The 20,006-nt window shown below is 43.5% G+C and overlaps 1 protein-coding gene across 7 annotated transcripts in view; it reads left to right on the forward strand.

Annotated features, from left to right (window-relative positions):
- The window catches only part of CC2D2A (coiled-coil and C2 domain containing 2A), a 125,780-nt gene that overhangs the window by 40,169 nt on the left and 65,605 nt on the right, over positions 1-20,006 (forward strand). For all 7 annotated transcript variants that reach the window (XR_009048752.1, XR_009048751.1, XR_009048753.1 and 4 more), the window contains 5 exons: positions 1,891-2,053; positions 6,781-6,917; positions 7,516-7,647; positions 14,707-14,916; positions 16,339-16,445. Coding sequence is in view for 3 of the 7 variants with exons in the window: in XM_057705476.1 (XP_057561459.1) it covers positions 1,891-2,053; positions 6,781-6,917; positions 7,516-7,647; positions 14,707-14,916; positions 16,339-16,445 (749 nt within the window). In the remaining 4 variants the exon portion in view is untranslated. The remainder of the gene's footprint in view (positions 1-1,890; positions 2,054-6,780; positions 6,918-7,515; positions 7,648-14,706; positions 14,917-16,338; positions 16,446-20,006) is intronic.

Consider the following 20,006-nt stretch of genomic DNA (forward strand, 5'->3'; position numbering starts at 1 on the left):
AGCCCCTCCCCTGTAGCTCAGAGTCCAGCCTCTGGTCTGTGCAGACACTTTTTTAGTATTTTCACACACAGAGTGGGTTTAGTCTTTCTGGCGGAGGTTTTGGACCATCTCCAGTCCCCATCACTAGCTTCCCTCTTCTGTCTTCTCTGCAGTTTTCTCAGCCTGTCTTTGCTCAAAGCAGAGACAGGGCCTGAGCAAGGAAGACCACACACTGATGTTACCGGATATTTCTCTTTTCCCTTTTTTTGGAAGTTTTGATAGTCTCTGTCTTCAGGTTATGCTGAAAGCTCAGTTACCATGTAGATTTACTCTACCCTTCTTATCGTTTTGCATATTTGGGGAGGAATTATTAGGAGGTGGGAAGCTAGGCTACCACCATTTTCTTCAACTACCTGGCAGTCTCCGCAGGATTTTACAAGGTGTTGCTCATAAACGGATGTCAGGTTTAAACTTTAAAGAGAAGAAACAGAAGGAGAAAGAAAAGAAGGAGAAAAGGAAGAGGGAAAGGAGGAGGAGGAGAAAGAAAAGGAAAAGAGTTTAGAAAATATTCAAACTAAATTAACACACATCAGCTGACATTTGTGATTACAGATCCTGTGCTTAGAATTTTTACATGCATCATTTAATTTGATTCTCACAAAACCCTAAGAGGTAAGCTCCATTCGTATCCTAGACTTACAACTGAGAAAACTGAGGCTCAGAAGGGTAGATAAGTTCCCCATAGTCACCCAGGCAGTACAGGGTGAAGCTGGGATTCCAGCCCAGGCAGTCTGAGCAGAGTGTGTGGACCGCATGCTTAGTGCATTTGCCCTCAGGTCGGTGCTAGGTGGAAGGTTAAAATGTTACATAACTTGGGACTTCCCTGGTGGTGCAGTGGTTAAGAATCCACCTGCTAATGCAGGGGACACAGGTTCGAGCCCTGGTCCGGGAAGATCCCACATGCTGCGGAGCAACTAAGCCCCTGCGCCACAACTACTGAGTCTGTGCTCTAGAGCCCTCGAGCCGCAACTGCTGAGCCCATGTGCCGCAACTACTAAAGCCCATGTGCCTAGAGCCCATGCTCCGCAACAAAAGAAGCCACTGCAATGAGAAGCCCGCACACTGCAACGAAGAGTAGCCCCCGCTCTCTGCAACTAGAGAAAGCCTGTGCGCAACAATGAAGAACCAATGCAGCCAATAAATAAATAGATAAGTAAATAAGTAAATTTATTTGTTTAAAAATGCTACTTAACTCATGAACCCAAGTTCTTTAAGTAGCTATGGAAGAATAGGCACCCTCAAAGGAGGCCAGAGTCATTGCGATTTCATTTGCTTTGCTTAACACAGCTCTTCTGACCTCAGCCCATTCTGATTTTTCCAAGTATGTGGAATAGTGAAAAAACAAAGCTTATTAAATAGGAATGGTTGTATAGTCTTATGCTTTCATTTAGAGAAAGATAAAAGGAAAAGGTAACTTTGTTGTAGAATATGTTGTTTTGTGCATTTCATATCACTGATTGCTTTTGCAAGTAAATTAATTATCTTTGCCTGATTGTTTCCTCCCTTCCTTCCTTTCCCTTTCTTCCTTTCTCTCCTGTGTTGGGTCTTTGCTGCTGCGTGGGCTTTCTCTAGCTGCCGAGAGCTGGGGGCTAATCTTTGTTGTGGTGTGAGGACTTCTCATTGCAGTGGCGTCTCTTGTGGAGCATGGGATCTAGGCGCACAGGCTTCAGTAGTTGCGGCACATGGGCTCAGTAGTCGTGGCATATGGGCTTAGTTGCTCCGAGGCATATGGGATCTTCCCGGACCAGGGCTCGAACCCGTGTTCCCTGCCTTGGCAGGTGGATTCTTAACCGCTGCGCCACCAGCAAAGTCACTGCCTGATTGTCTCTTGCTGTTTTTAATGGAATGCAGGATGAGGAAGAGCTTCTCGATGGCAGAGACGCTGAGGATCTCCTACTGGGCTTAGACCATATGGCTGAAGACTTTGTGGCCATCAGACCTGCAGATTATGAAAGTGTCCACGTTCGGCTGCAGATGGAAAAAGAACTCCTGTTCATACCCAGCAAGCTGACAGGTACCTGTTCTCTTCATCTTCTTGCTCAGCTTAGACATCTTCATTTTCCTTCAAATGAAATATGGCTGGTGTATAAGGATGCCCGATTTCCATAACCAAGCCCAACTTCTAATCTGACTTAAAAATCAAGAAATATGTTCAGACAAAAAGAATATAGAACATGGAAAAATATCCATTCAATAACACCTATCGATAGGCTAGCAGAAGAAATAGCAGGATGCCGTGGGAGCCCCTTCCCCAAATCCGTGACCCGTTCTGGGTGCTGAGAGCATGTGAGACTCTGAGATTCAGGCTGTGAAAAGAGAAAACTCGGTGTCATCCTCCACTCACACTCAGCACTTCTAGAATACTTCTGTGACCCACACCGGCCGATTTTCCAACACCAGCTGGGTGTCCTGCAGTCCACTTCTGCCACCATCTACCTAGGGTTAGCACAGAACCCACAGATTCAGGGCTCAGTCCCATAACACTGCCCCCTACCTCCCATCCAAACCACAGATATTGGGTCTCCAGCTTACCCACATTTCTGTTTTTTTGTTTGTTTTTATGTCAACTATTCTTACGCTATTTTTTTATTTTTTAAGTTAATTTTTATGGAAGTATAGTTGATTTACAATGTTGTGTTAGTTTCTACTATACAGCAAAGTGATTCAGTTATACATATATATGTATCCACTCTTTTTTAGATTCTATTCCTATATAGGTCATTACAGAGTATTGAGTAGAGTTCCCTGTGCTATACAGGACGTTCTTATTAGTATCTATTTTACATATAGTAGTGTGTATATGTCAGTCCCAATCTCCCAATTCATCCCTCACCCCCTCTTTCCCCCTTGGAACCATAAATTTGTTTTCTACATCTGTGACTTTATTTCTGTTTTATAAATGTACCATTTATAAATGTACCATTCGGGATTTCCCTGGGGGTCCAGTGGTTACGACTCCAAGCTTTCACTGCCGAGGGCTCGGGTTCAATCCCTGGTTGGGGAACTAAGATCCCACACGCCACACAGCCAAAATAAAAACAAAACAGATTCCCAGAGCCCGTACTCGGAAACTGTGATGCACTTCTATTTGACTCTGCTACAAACCGAGGGTTCCCACAACTTCCTCTTGGGGTTGAATAGTTTGCTACAACAGCACATAGAACTCAGGGAAACACTTGTATTTACTGGTTTATTAGTGAAAGTGATAGAGGATGCAAATGAAGAGATGCAGAGGGCGAGGTATGAGGGAAAGCATCCAAGCCCTCTCCAGGAACACAACCTCCCGGCACCTCCCTGTGCTCACCAACCAGGAAGCTCTCTAAACCCCTTCAGTGAGGATTGTTACGGTGGCTTCATCATGTAGGCATCACTGATTACATCATTGCCACTGGTGACTGATTTGACCTCTAGACCCTCTCCTGTCCCGGAGGTGGGAATAGAGGGAGGCAGATGCTGAAAGCCCCAGCCCTCTGCTCACGTGCTTGGTTCCCTTGGCCACCAGCACCCATCCTGAGACTACACAGGAGCCCCAGCCACCTGTCATCTCGTTAGCATACAGGAGACAGCTACCCCCTCAGAGATTCCAGGAGTTTGAAGAGCTGTGTGCCAGGAAGCCAGCTGGCCAAACTCCATCCTGTGTGGGCAAATGGCCAGGCTACTGGAGCCAGGACCATTTGACTAATTCCCAGGTACAGCTCCTTTCTTCCTCTTTTTCTGGGGCTCCCTTTGCTCTTTTTTCCCCTGGAATTTCCTTTCCTCCTGAGAGTGCCTGAGGGATGCCCCCAGTTCCAGCAGTTCACATTTATTTTTTTTCCAAGAACTTTTATTGAGATATAATTGACATACAATAAATTGCATATATTTAAAATGTACAGTTTGATATTTTTTTCTTATTAGTGATATAATATGGCAATCCCATTCTCCCAATTCATCCCATCCAAACCCCCCCCCACCACCACTTTCTCCCCTTGGTGTCCATATGTTTGTTCTCTACATCTGTATCTCCAGTACTGCCTTGCAGACTGGTTTATCTGTACCATTTTTCTATACTCTGCATATATGTGTTAATATATGATATTTGTTTTGCTTTCTTACTTACTTCACTCTGTATGACAGTCTCTAGGTCCCTCCATGTCTCTACAAATGCCCCAATTTCATTCCTTTTTACGGCTGAGTAATATTCCATTGATTAGTTCACATTTATAATGGCAGGCCTGCTCTTACCTTACTTGGAAGCTGGATTCCTTTTCACTTGTCCTGTTCTATTTAAGTTCCAGATAAATGCTGAGCCAAAAGTAAATTGTTTCTTTTTGCGAGGTCATGTTGAATTAACTATGTGCAAAGTATCGTAATGTGTTGGACAACCCAAGTTTCCTTTTCAAGTAGGTAGATGGCAGAAGTGCCCAAAGATTTTAACTTTACAATAATAATACTAGCAACACTGGTGACTGCATTCTGTGCGCTCACTCCCCCTGGTACTTTTCCAAGTGCTTGATGTGTATCAACTAACCTGCCCCACCTGGAGAGGTGACCTTTTTCACACCCATTTTACAGATGAAGACGTAGAAGCTCAGAGGAGTTAGGGATCTGGCCCAAGACCGTGAAGCTAGTAAAGCAAGGCAGGTTTCCCATCTAGGTGGCCGGCTCCAGAGGCCACCCACGTGGATGTGCGTCCTGGTGCCTCTTGGGGGAGAAAGGCACTGAAGCAGCCTCGGCCAAGGAGGAGCTTTGTCACTTGAGTTTTTGCTTACAGGACTCACTCTCCGTCTTCTCCCTGGAGCCTGCCTGGGTTATGGATGGAGCTTAGGCCCCAGGGGCTGCTTAGACAGGGCCAGAAGCTGGGACTTGGCAGGGGCCGTGCAAGAGACTTAAGGGGACCTGGTTACACTGCACTTGCTCTGAGCGGATCGGAGCACGGATAGGGCTTCCATCCTGCTCTGATCTAGAGAGGGGGCCCGTGAGGAGGTGAGCCAAGCACAGAGACCCAGCTCTTCCTTCACGAGGCAGGACCTTGAGCGTGTTCCTCTAGTCTCAGGTGCCTCACCTGAAGACAGGAGAAAATGAAACAATCCTGTAAGGTGACTCTGGGCATTTGTTTTTATTCTGAGCATTGAGGAAATAACACGAGTGAAGTGCCTGTGTTGTGACTAGCACATCACAGGGAATCAAAAATAAGAACTTCTGTTACTGTTGTGTAGTTCCTGTTACTGTTTAGAGAATGGTGTCCGAAGCAGAGTGAGTTCACCCCAGGGGTACAGGAAGAAAACATCCAGACTTCTACTTACATTTATTTTTAATCTCATCCTTTCCTAATTTAATTTTGTATGTGCAACAGTGTATAACTTATAAATAAACATGCACATAACGAGCAAGTGCCCAAAAATGTTTGGAAGGCAAGTTTGGAAGACCACTGGACTAGTGGTGGACTGATGTCTAGACGTGAGGATGGATGAGGTGGGGAACAGGAAAAAGGGTAAACCAATAGTTTGCTCCACATTTTCTAAAGACCCAGAGATAGGTTTTCCTAGGAATACTGGTATTCGTTGCTTTTTGTGGATGGCTTTGGGCTGCGGAGTGTCCAAAGGGCCACATGCCGGAAAATTAGCAGAGTCAGGGATTTGGGGGTGGTTTAGAGTGAGATAATCATAAAACAAAAATGAGCCTCCACCTTTCAAGGTTCAGTCCCAAATTACATCCTGACCTTCAGGTCAGCATCCGCTGGCTTCTCCTCTAGCCTACTCTGCCCAAGAAGCAGACCCAGAGGTCTTTTTGGAAACGTGGATCTGCTCGGTCTCTCCCCAGCACAGGGTCTTCAGTGATCCCACCCGCTTGACCAGAACCGGAGCCCCTCCAAGACCTGCAGGGCTCTTCAGCTCTGCCTCCTGCCCTCTGCTGACGTCATCTCCAGGCACTGCCCCGCCCACGGCCTCACCTTGTTCTGGGTATTTCCGCTTCCCTCTCAGCACACGCTGTTCCCTTGGGCAGGCACGCTTGCTTGTCCATCACCAGCTCCTTCCTTCTCAACCTTCAGGAGTCAGCGCAAATGGAAAAGCCTCTTCACTGCTCCATCTCAAGTCTGTCCCCTCCCCTCCCTGAGTTACTAGCTCTGGCATTATTTTCTTCACTGCACTTATCTTTCTCTGAAAGCATCCTGTTCCATCCTTTGTTGGCTGCTGCTTCCTGTGGCTCCCACTTGACTCCACACATCCCTCCTCAGCACCAGGCACAGGGAGGCTGCCAGCAAAGATCTGTCCTATGAACGGATCAAAGCATGAGGAAGTAGATGGAGTCATATTGACTCAAGTGAACTTTTTAATTTACAAATCTTTAAATTGCTTCATTAATTACCTCATACTTTACTTCATTGAATTCTCCCAAGAGCCCAGGTATCACTATTCCTTTTGTACGGGAGGACAGAATTCAGAGAAGCACCTGACCCCGATTCGCTCCACTGATGAGACCAAGAGGCGCTCCTCTGATTTGGGTACCGCACTCCTCGCAGTGTGTGAGGCCACATGGGCGAGTTAAGTGTTGAATTATTTCGTGATTCTCCAACATGATACTGCAGGTACACACATTCATCTTTCCCTTGGTCCTGCTTCTAGAAATCAGTTTGGATCTTTTGCCATTTCGAAGAACATAAAAAAAAAATCTCCGGCCGTGGTTTTCATTCACCAAATTGCGGCTGGAAATGCTTAGGTTGGCACTAATGAGGCTCGTATTTATCTATGAACTGTCTAGTGCCTACGTATAAAAAGCTTCCTGAGAATGTGCAGCCCAGGTACCTGGAAGACGAAGGCCTTTACATTGGGGAAAGACCGCAGGTGCCGAGAACAAACCAGAATATCGTGGAGAACAGATTGCTGGCGCAGGAGCCTGTAAGCTTTGAGTCCTACTTCCACGTGTAGCCCAGGAGGAATTTGGGGAAGCTCTTTATCCTGATGGTCTATCACTGCAACGTGGTACCCATTTCCTCCTGAGGGTATCTGCAGAGTGGTTCTTTTTTTTTTTTTTTTTTTTTTAATTTGTCCTCAATACTTTGTGACCCTCAAACATCACACCCTCTCCTCTGCTCAAATCCCATCTTCCACGAGCTGGATTCAGGCTCTTCTGCTAAATTCGATATTGGCAACCTTTTCCCAATTCACAGAAATGCTTAATTGTTCAAAGATAGAATGTTCTCAATTGTTTTTCTCCATGGTTGCCTTTCTTAAATTGTTAACGAATAGAAAATATATTTTTCTAAAGCATCCCTTTAAGTTTTTTCTTAAACTTTTTTTGGGGGGGAGGGAGTTGAAGACTACCTTAGATTAATTCTGGGGGCATTAGTGAAAACTCAATTTCTAATGGAAACAGAGACTTTAAAAGATCTATGGGGCAGGGGGAAGGGGCATGAAATATAAATGCTGACAGAGAATTTCCTGCAAACTCTGTTCATTTTGTAATCCATTTTCCGTCCCTCCGCTCGATCCCCAGGGGAGGAGATGGTTCGGGGATGATGGAAGAATCCTTGCACTGCCAAACCCCATCAAGCCGTTTCCTTCACGACCACCCGTGTTGGCGCAGAAGCAAGACACTAAGGCTGAACTTGAAACACTGTATAAAAAGGTAAACCTCCCTCCTCATTTTTTAAATATGAATTTGCTTGAAAGTGCTTTGCTCTTTGAATAGCTTGGAATGATGATGAATTTGCAACATTCTATTTTGACTTTTTTTTTAGTAATTCACTATCTTACACATACAGAGCACACAGTAGGCATATTATGTAAGAGTGAGTCTCCTGCCCTCACCGAATCCCTTCTTAAACAAAGAGTGAGTTTCCCAGGTAGGAATGGCTTGGTTAGCATCTTTATTTGCATATCCAGGTTAACTGCCCTGATTTTTTTTTTTCTCTCTGTCATCTCATGTATACTGCGGGATTATTTCTCCCTCATTGTCTTTTTATTATATACAAATTCTTTTTATGGTATTTTCCTCAGCTGGTACCATGCTGCCTGGTTTGAGTCCTGGCCCTGCCATGTACTGGGTAAACTTGCCCCTTCCCCTCCCTGTGCCGCAATTGCATCTGTAAAATGGGCATAAAAATAGCATCTGCCTCCTAGGATTGCTGTGCAGATGGTTGAGACGGTACATAAAAGTGCTTCAAACAGAGCTCTGTGAGGGCTGGCTGGTGTTGAGAGCTGCCTGCTTTCAAGGAGAAAGGATCACCTCCTTCAAAAATTCGTGGAATTGTACACTGGTAACATTTCAGCACTGCTAACGTAACACAGAATAAGAGGATATAAGACCACTGTATAAAGCTACAGAGCAGGGTGGTGACCAGAGAAGACACAGACACAAATCAGAGGATCTGAGCAGAGTCAGGGTGTCCTTACGAGGTGGCTTCAGGCAGCTCCCTTGACCTCTCTGGAGCTGTTTCCTTAATTGAAAAAGCATCATCATCCTCTACCTCATTGTATGGAGATGCTGTGTTTGTCCTTTATTTAAATTGTGGATTTCTATAAAATGTTGTTATTACAGACAGGTATTAATGAGTGGCTACTTTGTGCAGAAATGTGACCCTGGGAGTAGATTTATAAAACAAACATAAACCAACGTCCCAGTCCATGAGAGATTTATCATCTATTTGCTTATATGACAAAGATACATGATATAATTAGTGATCTGGACGATATCAACTAATGAATATATCTCACAAGCTATCAGTTTATTTCTTCATCCAGCCATCCATTTTGGCATGAAACAGTGATACAATGAAGCACAAAATGATGGGTTAAAGTGAGAAAATAGAAGAGTAATTACTGTGGAGAGTAGCATCTTGAGGGAGCCAATTAATCTCATCTGTCTCCTTTAGAAGTTCTGAGCTACTTGGGAAATTCACAGGAATCAGAGAGGGGTGCAGATTTCAGGTGCAACTACGAGTAGAGCTGGACAGCGGAATGCCGCTTGGACCCAAGACCGATTGGGCTTCCCGCTCCATCTCCCACGAGTTCTGTCCGCTGTCTAGAGACGTGCCCTGGTGACTCCACCACGTGGAGGGCTGCAGAGAACCCTCGGGGCCAGTGAGCAGGCTCTTGGGAGAGAGCCGAGAAGGGACAGCTAGGAGCCACCGGTTACTCCACTCGGCAAAGAACTTGGACCAGTGGATCTTGGTTTCCAGCCAACTCTCCAATCAATCACAGTCTTCCTTCTCTTCTGGGAAGGAGCCGGTGGGGATGGGAGGAGGGGGAGCACAGAGGGTTTCCTCCCAATACTTTTGAGAGGGGAGCGCTTCCTATCTTGCGGGCAGAAATAGGAAAGTAGAGGAAGATAGTAGATCCACTAGGAAGAGCTGATCATCATGCATCACAGAGCAAAAGCCAGAGAAGGGAGAAATCTAAAGGGGCTGAAGTCTCCCAAGGTCATTTCATCGAGGGTTGGGCTTCGAGCACAGCAAAGCATGGAGACTCTGCCGGGATGCCTAAGAAAGAAGCAAAGGTCGTACTAGCGGGCAGAGATGTCATTCCCCTCTCTTTGTTTCTCCGTGACAGGTTGCCTGCTGATTTCACTGTTGATTGTATACCTCAGTCTTTTTTTTTTAAATGTGGTTATGGAAACTTCTAGTGATTCAAAAGACAATGCATTTCTTTCAGAATTAATATTTTTACAGTTCTGTGTATTTACTAACTTGTACCTTTTCTTACATGTATTCAGTTCTGTCTGATGCCAAAACCCGTTTTTTTCCCCACTGTTCCATGGAACAGGCTTGCCTTTAAGAAACGGTGTTAAATGCATATGACCTATATTTTCAATCTAATGCCCAAACGCCCCTTTCATCTGGGAGTTTTGACACAATGCAGGAGCAGAGAACTGGATAAACGGGCAGAGGTTGTTTTATTCATAGGTTGTTAATCCATCTTCTCTCCCCCTCTTCCACTGCCCCGAGAGTAACCAAGGGCAGATACTGTTTTATTCCCCGTCTAACCCTAGCACTTGGCAGGAAGCCTGGCACCTAGGCATGCCTCAATAAAACTGTGAGTTGGATATCATTTAAATGATTTAGCTGAGCTGAATGCATCTAGAAGAAACTTCTTCTCTTCTACTCCTTTCCTTAACTCAGCTGTCTCTCCTGTAAAACAGTAGCTCTCCTAGGGCATGGCTTCATCCTGGCATCCAAATGATGGAAGACCAAGTCAATGTGCTTGGTCAGTAGCTGGCAATTCCTTGAGCCGTTACTGGAGCCTTGATGGATTTACACTTCAGAGCTCGCAGGTCTGATGGTAACCCAGCAGGACTGACTAAACCCACCCCTGATGGGAGACCAAGCCTGGCTGTTCTTTGATTAGAAATGCTAGACTGCCAATTCAAATAAGGAAGTGTATGGCCTCCTATTAGATAAGCTAGGAGGTTTATTTAGATGGGAGTTGGTATTCAGCCCTCTTCTTTGAACATTCTCCTTAATTGCAGAGGGAAAAAAAATAGTTTTTAAAAAGTGAAATATTCTGCTTTTCCTAAATTGAGACTCTTTTTTTAGAGACCATTAAAGATAGAGAAATACAAAAAGAGATTAGATATTGTGCAAAGGACAAAGTTAAACCTCAAATGAGAACGAATGCAATTTCATACCTTTTAGGAAGTAACTAACCCCCAAAATAAAAATGCCAAATGGGACATTGCAGGTAAAACATAAACAATACTATGCAGTTTGCCTAAGCATGATAGCAAAGTAGGTTTAGGGTTGTTGAAAGCATTTCCAACAGTCTCCCTCCCTCCTTCCTTCCTCCCTCCTTCCATCCTACCTTTCCTACTACCTTTCTTTTCTTTTTAATTTTTTCCATCCTCAACTGAAAGTCTACTATATCTCGGTTGTGCTAAACTCTGGAAATTCAGAGGTAGCAACATTCAAACTTGGCCTTCGGGAGACTTTCTGCCTAGTGTAGGGAGCCAGATATGTCATTTAGTACTAAAGTCATGGTGATCAGAAGTCAGCCTGGCATTCCCGGTGACATACGTGTAGCCGCCTCCCCTTTTTAAAACTCCACAGCAATTTGAGGAATTTATCGTAATTCCAACCTCCTTGTTAATCACCACTTGATAAAACCATCACTTTCCCCTTCCACTATTCTCAGCCATTTATCACGGAAGCATTGGTCCCCTACTGTGTTACAAGCACTGCAGTAGTCAGCACTCTTTGGGTTGCAAGCGACAGAAACTCATTGCAAACTAGCTTAAGCAAGGAGGGAACTTGGTGGCTAACAAAACTGGGAAGGATCTAGAGATAAATTACAAAATGAAGGAGGGGCTTTTGGAACCAGGACCGTGGGACCAGGGACTCTGTGCCAGCAGGTGTCTCTCTGCCTCTCTTTCCTCTGGTTCTCCTTGAATGTTGCTGGCCTCATTCTCTCCTGTTGTAGGCAGGCCAGAATATTCCATGTGTTAGGACCCTTGATAACCTAAGCTTAGAAACTCCAGAGGAAAGGAATCATATCTTTCCCCAAGGTTCACCGTATCAACACCAAGGGCAAAGTAGTCAGTTTTAAGCCCACTTATGTCCCCTCCCCCCTCATGTCCTAGAGACGTGTCCAAAAGATGGAGAATGAGAAAGCTTCCCAGGGAAGACCAGAACAACGGCTATAGAATCTACTGCAGGCTCTGGGCTGGATTCAGGTTCTGTTGCTATTATTTTCCCAGGGCAAATGTAGAAACTTTTATTTTAATTCCACCAATGATTGTTCTTTTTCTGTATAACCTTAAAAATTTTTTCTAGATCTGCATGCAACTCTACAAGCACTGAGAACATCAGCAGGTAATCCATGTGCATCACCTCTGATAGTTCAGATTTCCCGTTTTCTACTGAAGAATCAAATCAGTTTCAAAATTAAAATAATATACCCTATAAATATTATTTATTCTTAGGAGAAATTGTTGGTACTGTTTTCATGATAGTTTTCAGTGTATAAGAAAAGAAAACAGATACAACAGAAAGAAAGACAAGTAACAGGAGTTCTTTCTCCCTCATAGGAAGAGAGTTAGGGGTCTTTTGAGCAGTCTAACCCAATGCCCACCAGGAGTCCTGGAAGCTTTTTCACTTGGTTGAGCTGAGCTGAAGGCAGAGACCACCAGCAATCATTTAAACGTGGGCTAATGCAGATTTGGGTGAGGAGACACAAAGTAGAGCTGACCTAGGTAACATGGCAAGTAAATAGCACCACACTACTGACGTTACTTACTTGTACCAAGAAGAGTACCAGATGGAACCTGAGGGCCACACCCTGAGTGACCTCAGGACTCTGCAACCCGTGGTAAGAGGAACAGCAAAGCAAGAACCAGTGTGAGCCAAGCACTTCGAGAGGAATTTTCTGTTGTCTGCAAATTGATGTTTAGTGGTACGTGGCTGTGAGATGGGAATTTTTTCATTAATTCAGGTGTTCAGTGTGATCGTAAGACACACAGTCACCACACGCAGATTAAAAGCCTGTGACACGAATGCAGGTTATAAGTGAATGCTTTTACTTGAATGAAAGAGAAGAGATGGGCCTCCATTGTTGCAGTGTGAAGCGTAAGGATATTAATGTCAAAACTAGGACTTTCATAAGGTACAAAATATTGGAATATGAATCCTGTAGGGATGGGCTTTCCTCCCTGTAAATCCAAACGGAAGTTCAATCCAGCATATTTGGGAAGGCACTGAGGTATAGTCAGTGCATTCTTACTCAAGCCTAACGTATTTGTAAACACGTCCCAGTTTTACAAGAACATTTTTAAAAAATAAAAAATCTGTAGGTCTTCTCATCAGAGACAGACTTAATGTTATTTTGTAGAAAAAAGCTTGTTCTTTTATGAAAATGTAGGGTACACTGTATTGGAGTCCTGTAGGATAAGTCCTAAATAAACATTAACAGTCTACTAATTTGGAAGACGATAAGTACGAAATTGAAAGGCTAAAAGGAAATATACTCAAATATCCTAACTCATGAATACTGATGCAAAGCAGGCAACAACACAACTCCACAACAAATTTACTGGTAAACACTCACATGTATATGCTTTACTGTAAGTGCAAATATGGATACTATTTCACTGACTAATAGTAACTGAAGAGCAGATCACACTATATAACAAATGTGAACACATTTTTGTACATGTATACATGTACACACACACACACACACACACTCTCAGTGTGACCTCCATTTTCCATGCTTAGTCTGATGGGGAGAATGCTAGGATCTTGTGATCTAGGATTCTAACTCTGGGACCCGCTCTTCCAGTTTCCATCCCTCCTTCTGCACATCTCTGGCTTCATTCTTTCTGCCTTGTGTTATAATGATCACATCCCATTTTTCCCCTTTCAACCTACTGCTGCTCGCAGACAGGCCCTATTACATTGTAGGCAACAACCAATCCCTAAGGAATTATTGCAGGAAGTGGGATCCCTTCCAGAGCCCAAGAGTGGACTCTTGTCTAACGGCCAACCATTCCCTAACAGAATGAATGAGGTGTTATGTGGGAAGTGCTTTGTATGATGCCTAGTGACCTACAGCACGCCAGCTGGATCTTTTTCCTCAGGCTCCCATTCCTACGGTAAAGAGATAAAGGCACGGAGATGTGCAGCGACTTGCCCAAGGTTTCAGAGCAAGTTAGAGGTGGAGCCAGATCTAGACTCCAAGGCTGCTGGCCCCAGTTCAGCATCCTTACATAATAACACGGAGAAGCATTAAATGAAGAGATTCCCAAACACGTTACCCGCAAATGATGAAGGATAGAAGCTTCACTTCTGATTAGAGTATTTGCAGCTTCCATTTAACCTCCTAACTTGTAAATAATACATTTGGGCCACGTGACCATTTCCAGATAACATACAAAGCTTCCAAACGCTCCTCTCTGCACAGGGGAGGATCGAGTGAAGTGTTTCAAATCCCGCATGCCAACCGTAGTCAGTGTCTGTGACAAGGAGAGAACATGAAGATATAACATCAGAAATGTCTTCTCCCCACCTTGGAGCTAAAACTAAATTCCCGCACGAGCAGCAGTGATCAACAGAGAATATCTTGATGAGTTTAATAAAGAAAAACAGAGATGTATCTGACACACTGGACACCAAGTGATCCAGGAAAGTCTCGATGGAAATTTCCACTCCTCTTTTCCACACACTCAGCTGCCCCACCGCCCTCTTCCTCTGTTATTTTGCAGACTGACTTTCTTCTTCCCAGGAAAACTGGATGCCAGCATAAAGCTCAGTTCAATAAGTTAGTCTGTGGCTGTTGTGTACAAAAAAAAATTCTCCACGTGAAGTATGTCTATGATCCAAACAATGGTCAGCTTGGACTAGAATCTATGCTTCTCTTATTAAAAGAATGTCAAGGTCACAAGCTGCAAAACCCAAGATTTCCAAGAAGTGGGATAGTCGCATGACAAAGATTAGGGCTATGACTCAGTAGAGATAAACTCTAAAAGACCTAGGAAAGCAAGATTGAAATGGTCTCTCTTCTCACCCCTTGTCTTTCATTTTACTTTTCAAGTGTTCCAAAAAAGGGCAGCCCCTAACCCTTCAGGGATCAGGGAATGGGGTGTGGTTCTCCTGGCTTGATCAGGGAGGAAGGTATTTTGCATCTGACTTTTCCCATTAGATCAGTCTCTAGGAAGTGCTTTAACTGTGTCCCCCCCGCACTCTGCTCTTTTTGGCAGGCAGTAAAATATGTCCACAGAAGTCAGCATTTGATTGGCTCTGGAGACCCTCCTGGAAATTTCCAACTGGACATTGATATTTTAGGGTTAATCTTCACCCATCATCCCTGTTTTAGCCGAGAGCATGTTTTGGCAGCTAAGCTGGCCCAACTGTATGACCAGTACCTTGCAAGACGCCAGAGAAACAAGGCACAATTTCTTACTGACAAGGTACGTGTGATCTCTTTCATGCCAATTGTTGATGAGGTTGGTTCTCCTTAGGAGCCCAAACAACAAAAAATAACTTCCAGCAGCAAATGCTCTTGTGCCTCCTTCATGTTCCTTCTGTCTAGGATGTGATGTGTTGTCCTACCTAGAGGCAAAAGAAGGGACAAGACCGTGTACGTTTAAATTGTGCAAATTCAGTGGCACACATTTGGCTTAAAGAACGATTTGTGCAAACAGAGCATGCAATCTCACCCACCAGAGTGGATATTTGATGGAAAATTCGTGGCTGTGTCTTGCTTACATGATCGCAGATGCTCACCATTCATGGCTTGAGAATTTCTCTGTCCTTAGAGATGTTCTCATTGTTAGGTGTAAATTTCCCCTAACATGGTACCTAAACAAAAGTCAGTTGTTTCAACTGATGCTCAAAGAAATGGCTATCAATTTTGGATTTACTTCTAATGTGACACTGTCCTGTGGAGTTTTCTTGGGTAGTTTTGACTATAGCCAAACTTTAGTCTTATGCCCTGACTTTAAAACCTTACTGCCCACATGAGAGATAACTCCACAATACCTCCTCTTATGAGTCTATACTTTTATGCTCTGTATCACAAGAATATCACTGTATGTCCAGGCCCCAGAAAGACCCCCTCTACTTGGAAAGAAAACTTGTTTCTAAGACACTAGAGTAAAAGTAGCATCTGTCATGAGCAGCTGGATCTGGGCCACAGAACAAGGATGGACGCACACAATTCTTTATTATTCTTTTTTTTTTTTTTAAGAATAGAAGCAATAGGGGATTCCTAGGTGGCACAGTGATTAAGAATCCACCTGCCAATGCAGGGGACACGGGTTTGATCCCTGCTCCAGGAAGATTCCCACATGCCGCAGAGCAAATAAGCCCGTGCACCACAACTATTGAGCCTGCGCTTTAGAGCCCGTGAGCCACAACTATTGAGCCCATGTGCTGCAGCTACTGAAGCCCATTTGCCTAGAGCCCGAGATCTGCAACAAGAGAAGCCACGGCAACGAGGAGCCCGCGCACCACAACGAAGAGTAGCCCCCACTCACCGCAACTAAAGAAAGCCCACGCACAGCAAAAAAGACCCCACACAGCCAATAAAATAAATTAATTAATTAATTTTTAAAAAAAGAAATACATTCACGAAATTAAAAATGATATAGCCCAGTATTTTCCCCAACCCTACCACTATTCTATTAAAAAAAAAAAAAAGAGTAGAAGCACCAGCTCTCTGTCTGTCAGAGTTCCCTTTTGGGGAAAGCATGCAGACGGCTGGGTGTTTGCACATCCGTTCACAGGTTGCTGACATCATTTTGCCCCGGAAAAGGGGGTGGGTCCAAGCACATCACTTGTAGTAAGGAGTAGAGCGTCTAACTCAAAACTCATATCCAAATCTTTTTAAGCTCCAGGCTCTCAGAAATGCTGTTCAGATGGGCCTTAATCCGGCAAAAACTCCTAAGTCTGTTGAAACAACCCCAAAAGCCATCAATGAGTATAAATCTGAAATTCGGTGAGTAAAATCTGTAATTATAACTACTGCTTTTTTTTTTCCTGTACTTGTTGAGAGTTTATTTTTTCGGAGTTTCTCTGAATGCTCTGAATACATGAAGCTAAATGAAATGATATCTGTCTATCACATTTAACACCAAATTTGAAGTCCAATGAAAGAATGAGGACGGGGGGATAGGGTAATTTACACACTTTGTTGGCGTAAACAAATATTGTTGCAGCCACCGCTTCCGAGAGCGGCTTGTGCAGAGGTGAACAAAGAGTTGGAAATGCCCATAGGATCCGGCAATTCTGCTTCAGACACGTGTGCTCCCAGGACCCGTGTACACGTGTGCACTGGAGACGTGTGCGAGGACTGCCCAGCATCACTTAGGAGCGTGAGAGGCTAGAAATAACCCCACACAGAAGAGCACATCTGCTATAATCTCATAATGAACATCCATACCAGTTACAACAACTGAATTAGATCTGCACGTATCCTGGATAAAATAGTGTTGAATGAAAAAATCCAGTTGTAAGAGGATACGCGCTGTGTAACACAGGTCACAAAACCTAAGGAGGTGTGGAACAATACTCATGTGTTTCAGGTACACACGTTTGTGTTACGTATGGACAGAAACAACACACATGCCAGTTTCTTCCTCCAGGGAGGGAGAGAAAGGGACAGAATGAGAGAGGTCTTCAAATGTAACTCTAACATTTTATTTAAAAAAAATCCTGAGTAAATATGGCAAAAGGTTAACAAGTGCCACATTATTTATTATATGTGCTTTTCTAGTTGGACTTACAATTAAAATAAAATTAAAATTCAAAAATTAAAACCCTGACCATTACCAAACAATAAGGATATACTGGGTTGGCCAAATATGGACAAATCCGAACAAACTTTTCGGCCAAGCCAGTATGTAATGTAAAATGTGAACATTTTCTAGAGTTCTATCACTCAAGGAAAATCACAGTTAACAGTTTTTTTCTAGTTCTTCCATATATGTGTATATATATATATATGTATGTGTGTATATATACACAGATGTGTTTATGTGTGTATATTTTATTTTTTTAAAGGAATCATATTGCATTTACCATCTTGCAGCTTGCTTTTTATGCAAAATGTGTCTTAGACCTTTTCCTGTCATAGTACATCTAGATCTATATTATTGTTTAAAGACTGACATTATATAGATTTTACACTCCCCCATTGATAGACATTTGTATTATTCCTGAATTTTATTATTTAAATCATACTCTAATACTCCTATATGTATATATTTGTGTGCCTGTAAGAGTATTTCCACAGAATAAACTCTTAGAACAAGAATTAATAAATCAGAGTTTAGATGTATACTTTTCTTTTTACAATCTACCCTTGAGTTGGAAATTTCTTTCGCCAGAGTGGAAATTAGTGACGTTTGTACACTACGTAAGAAAGGAAACATGGGTGTCCGTGTGGTACAGGGGAACGCTCTACTTAACCGTCTCCTGGATCTTCATCCTCACATATGCTCAATCTTAAACAAATAAAAACCCTAGGACCCCGCATCCCCATCCAGCTACCACTTTGTCTCTGTATTTCCCTTCACAGTCAAGCTTATGGCAAATATTTACTAACAAGTATTTTAAATATAAATTTTGGTAAATTTATACCAAATTGTAGTTTCTACTCCCTTCCCTTACGTTCACTGTTCAACCCACCAACCCATCCTCATTCCTGCACCCACCTTTGCTCCAAGGCTGACCTTGCCACAGTCCCGGGGAAACTCTGTATTGCTGGGCAGAAGGGAACCTCTCAGCCCCCCGGTACTTGGCATTGGGCATCATTCCCACAGGGTGCCTGTTGAGACATTCTCTTCCCTTCACGTCCACACACCACCCTCCCTTGGATGTGCTCACCCCTGTCTGGCAGCCTGTCCTTCTCACTATCCTTTGCCTAATCTTCCTCCTTTGCCCAGCTTCTAAATGTTCAGAGTTCCTGTCAGCTTTCTTTTTCTTTTTAAGCTTTTATTAATCTGCGTTTTCTCCTGAGATGAATCCAGTCCTATGGTTTTACCAGAAACTAACACAACATCGTAAATCAGTTATACTCAGAAAAAATAACAAATTTTATATAAATGAAAATATATATGTGTGTGTGTGTGTATATACATATATAAAATCTAGATGTGTGTGTGTATAAAAACATATGAATACATATATAAAATCTAGATGTGTATGTGTGTGTATGTATGAATACATATATATATATATACACATACATATGTAAAATCTAGATGCCAGCGTGGCTCCCAGAGTTTCACCTCTGGGCTGGACTCCCTTCCACACTCCAGACCCCATCTGTGTCAGGCTTCCCACCCGACTGCCTAGTCAGTTGCCTTTTCCTCTTCCTCCATTGCCTAGCTATAATTTGTAATTAAATATTCTTGTGCCATTCTTTGCTTCTCTAGCTCATATGTCAAATTTTACTTGCTAAGAGCTCTTTTTAGTATTGCTGAGAAACTATTTTGTCAGGTCCTGAAAAAGGAAGTAGAAAATATATCAGAAAGGCTTAAGGTGTTATATGACTCAAGGAAATAATTTTATATTGCAGTTTTTTAAAAGGAGGCAGGGTAGATAGCTGCTAAAGGCATAAGAGGAGAGCAGATCACTTGGGAATGACAGATAACATTTGTGGACCACTACCAGGTGCCAGACATGGTTCTAGTATTAACTAGTTTACTCCTCCCAACAACCCCGTGAAATAAATTCTGTTATCATCTCTACTTTACAGATGAGGCATGGAAAAGCAAACTAGTTTGCCCAAGGCTGACGAGTAAACAATAGAACCAGGATTTAAGTCTGGGTATCTTTGTTCCCACATCTGTGCCCTTAACCAGAAAGCTTTACTGCTCCTCAAGAGGAGTGTTTCTTAATCCAAGAGTCCCAAATCTTGGCTACCCAGCCACTAACGGCTGTCATCTTCTGCCATCTTCCTTTTCCGCCATCTTCCTTTTCTTTTTTTTTTTAAATTTATTTATTTTATTTATTTTATTTTTGGCTGTGGTGGGTCTCTGTTGCTGCATGTGGGCTGTCTTTAGTTGTGGAGAGTGGGGGCTACTCTTTGTCGTGGTGCACAGGCTTCTCATTGCAGTGGCTTCTCTTGTTGTAGAGCACGGGCTTCAGTAGTTGTGGCTCACAGGCTCTAGAGCAAAGGCTCAGTAGTTGTGGCGCACTCAGTAGTTGTGGGCTTAGTTGCTCCGAGGCATGTGGGATCTTCCTGGACCAGGGCTTGAACCCATGTCCCCTGCACTGGCAGGCAGATTCTTAACCACTGCGCCATCAGGGAAGCCATGCCATCTTCCTTTTCCATGACACCTATTGAATGATTAGAGACCTAGACCTCTGTGCTTCTCTGTACCATCTCAACACACAGTCATCACAGGTACAACCTCCAGGTGCAGGCCTTCCTTCTGGAGTTGGGAGATGCTGACTCATGAAACACTGTCCTGTGGTTTCTTAGGATGCTCTCTCCGTCCTTTCTCTGTGTCTGTCTCTTGAGCTAAATTATAAACTCCCTGAGAACAGAGAC

Source organism: Hippopotamus amphibius, chromosome 13 (genome assembly GCF_030028045.1).
Source record: "Hippopotamus amphibius kiboko isolate mHipAmp2 chromosome 13, mHipAmp2.hap2, whole genome shotgun sequence".
Taxonomy (NCBI): domain Eukaryota; kingdom Metazoa; phylum Chordata; class Mammalia; order Artiodactyla; family Hippopotamidae; genus Hippopotamus; species Hippopotamus amphibius.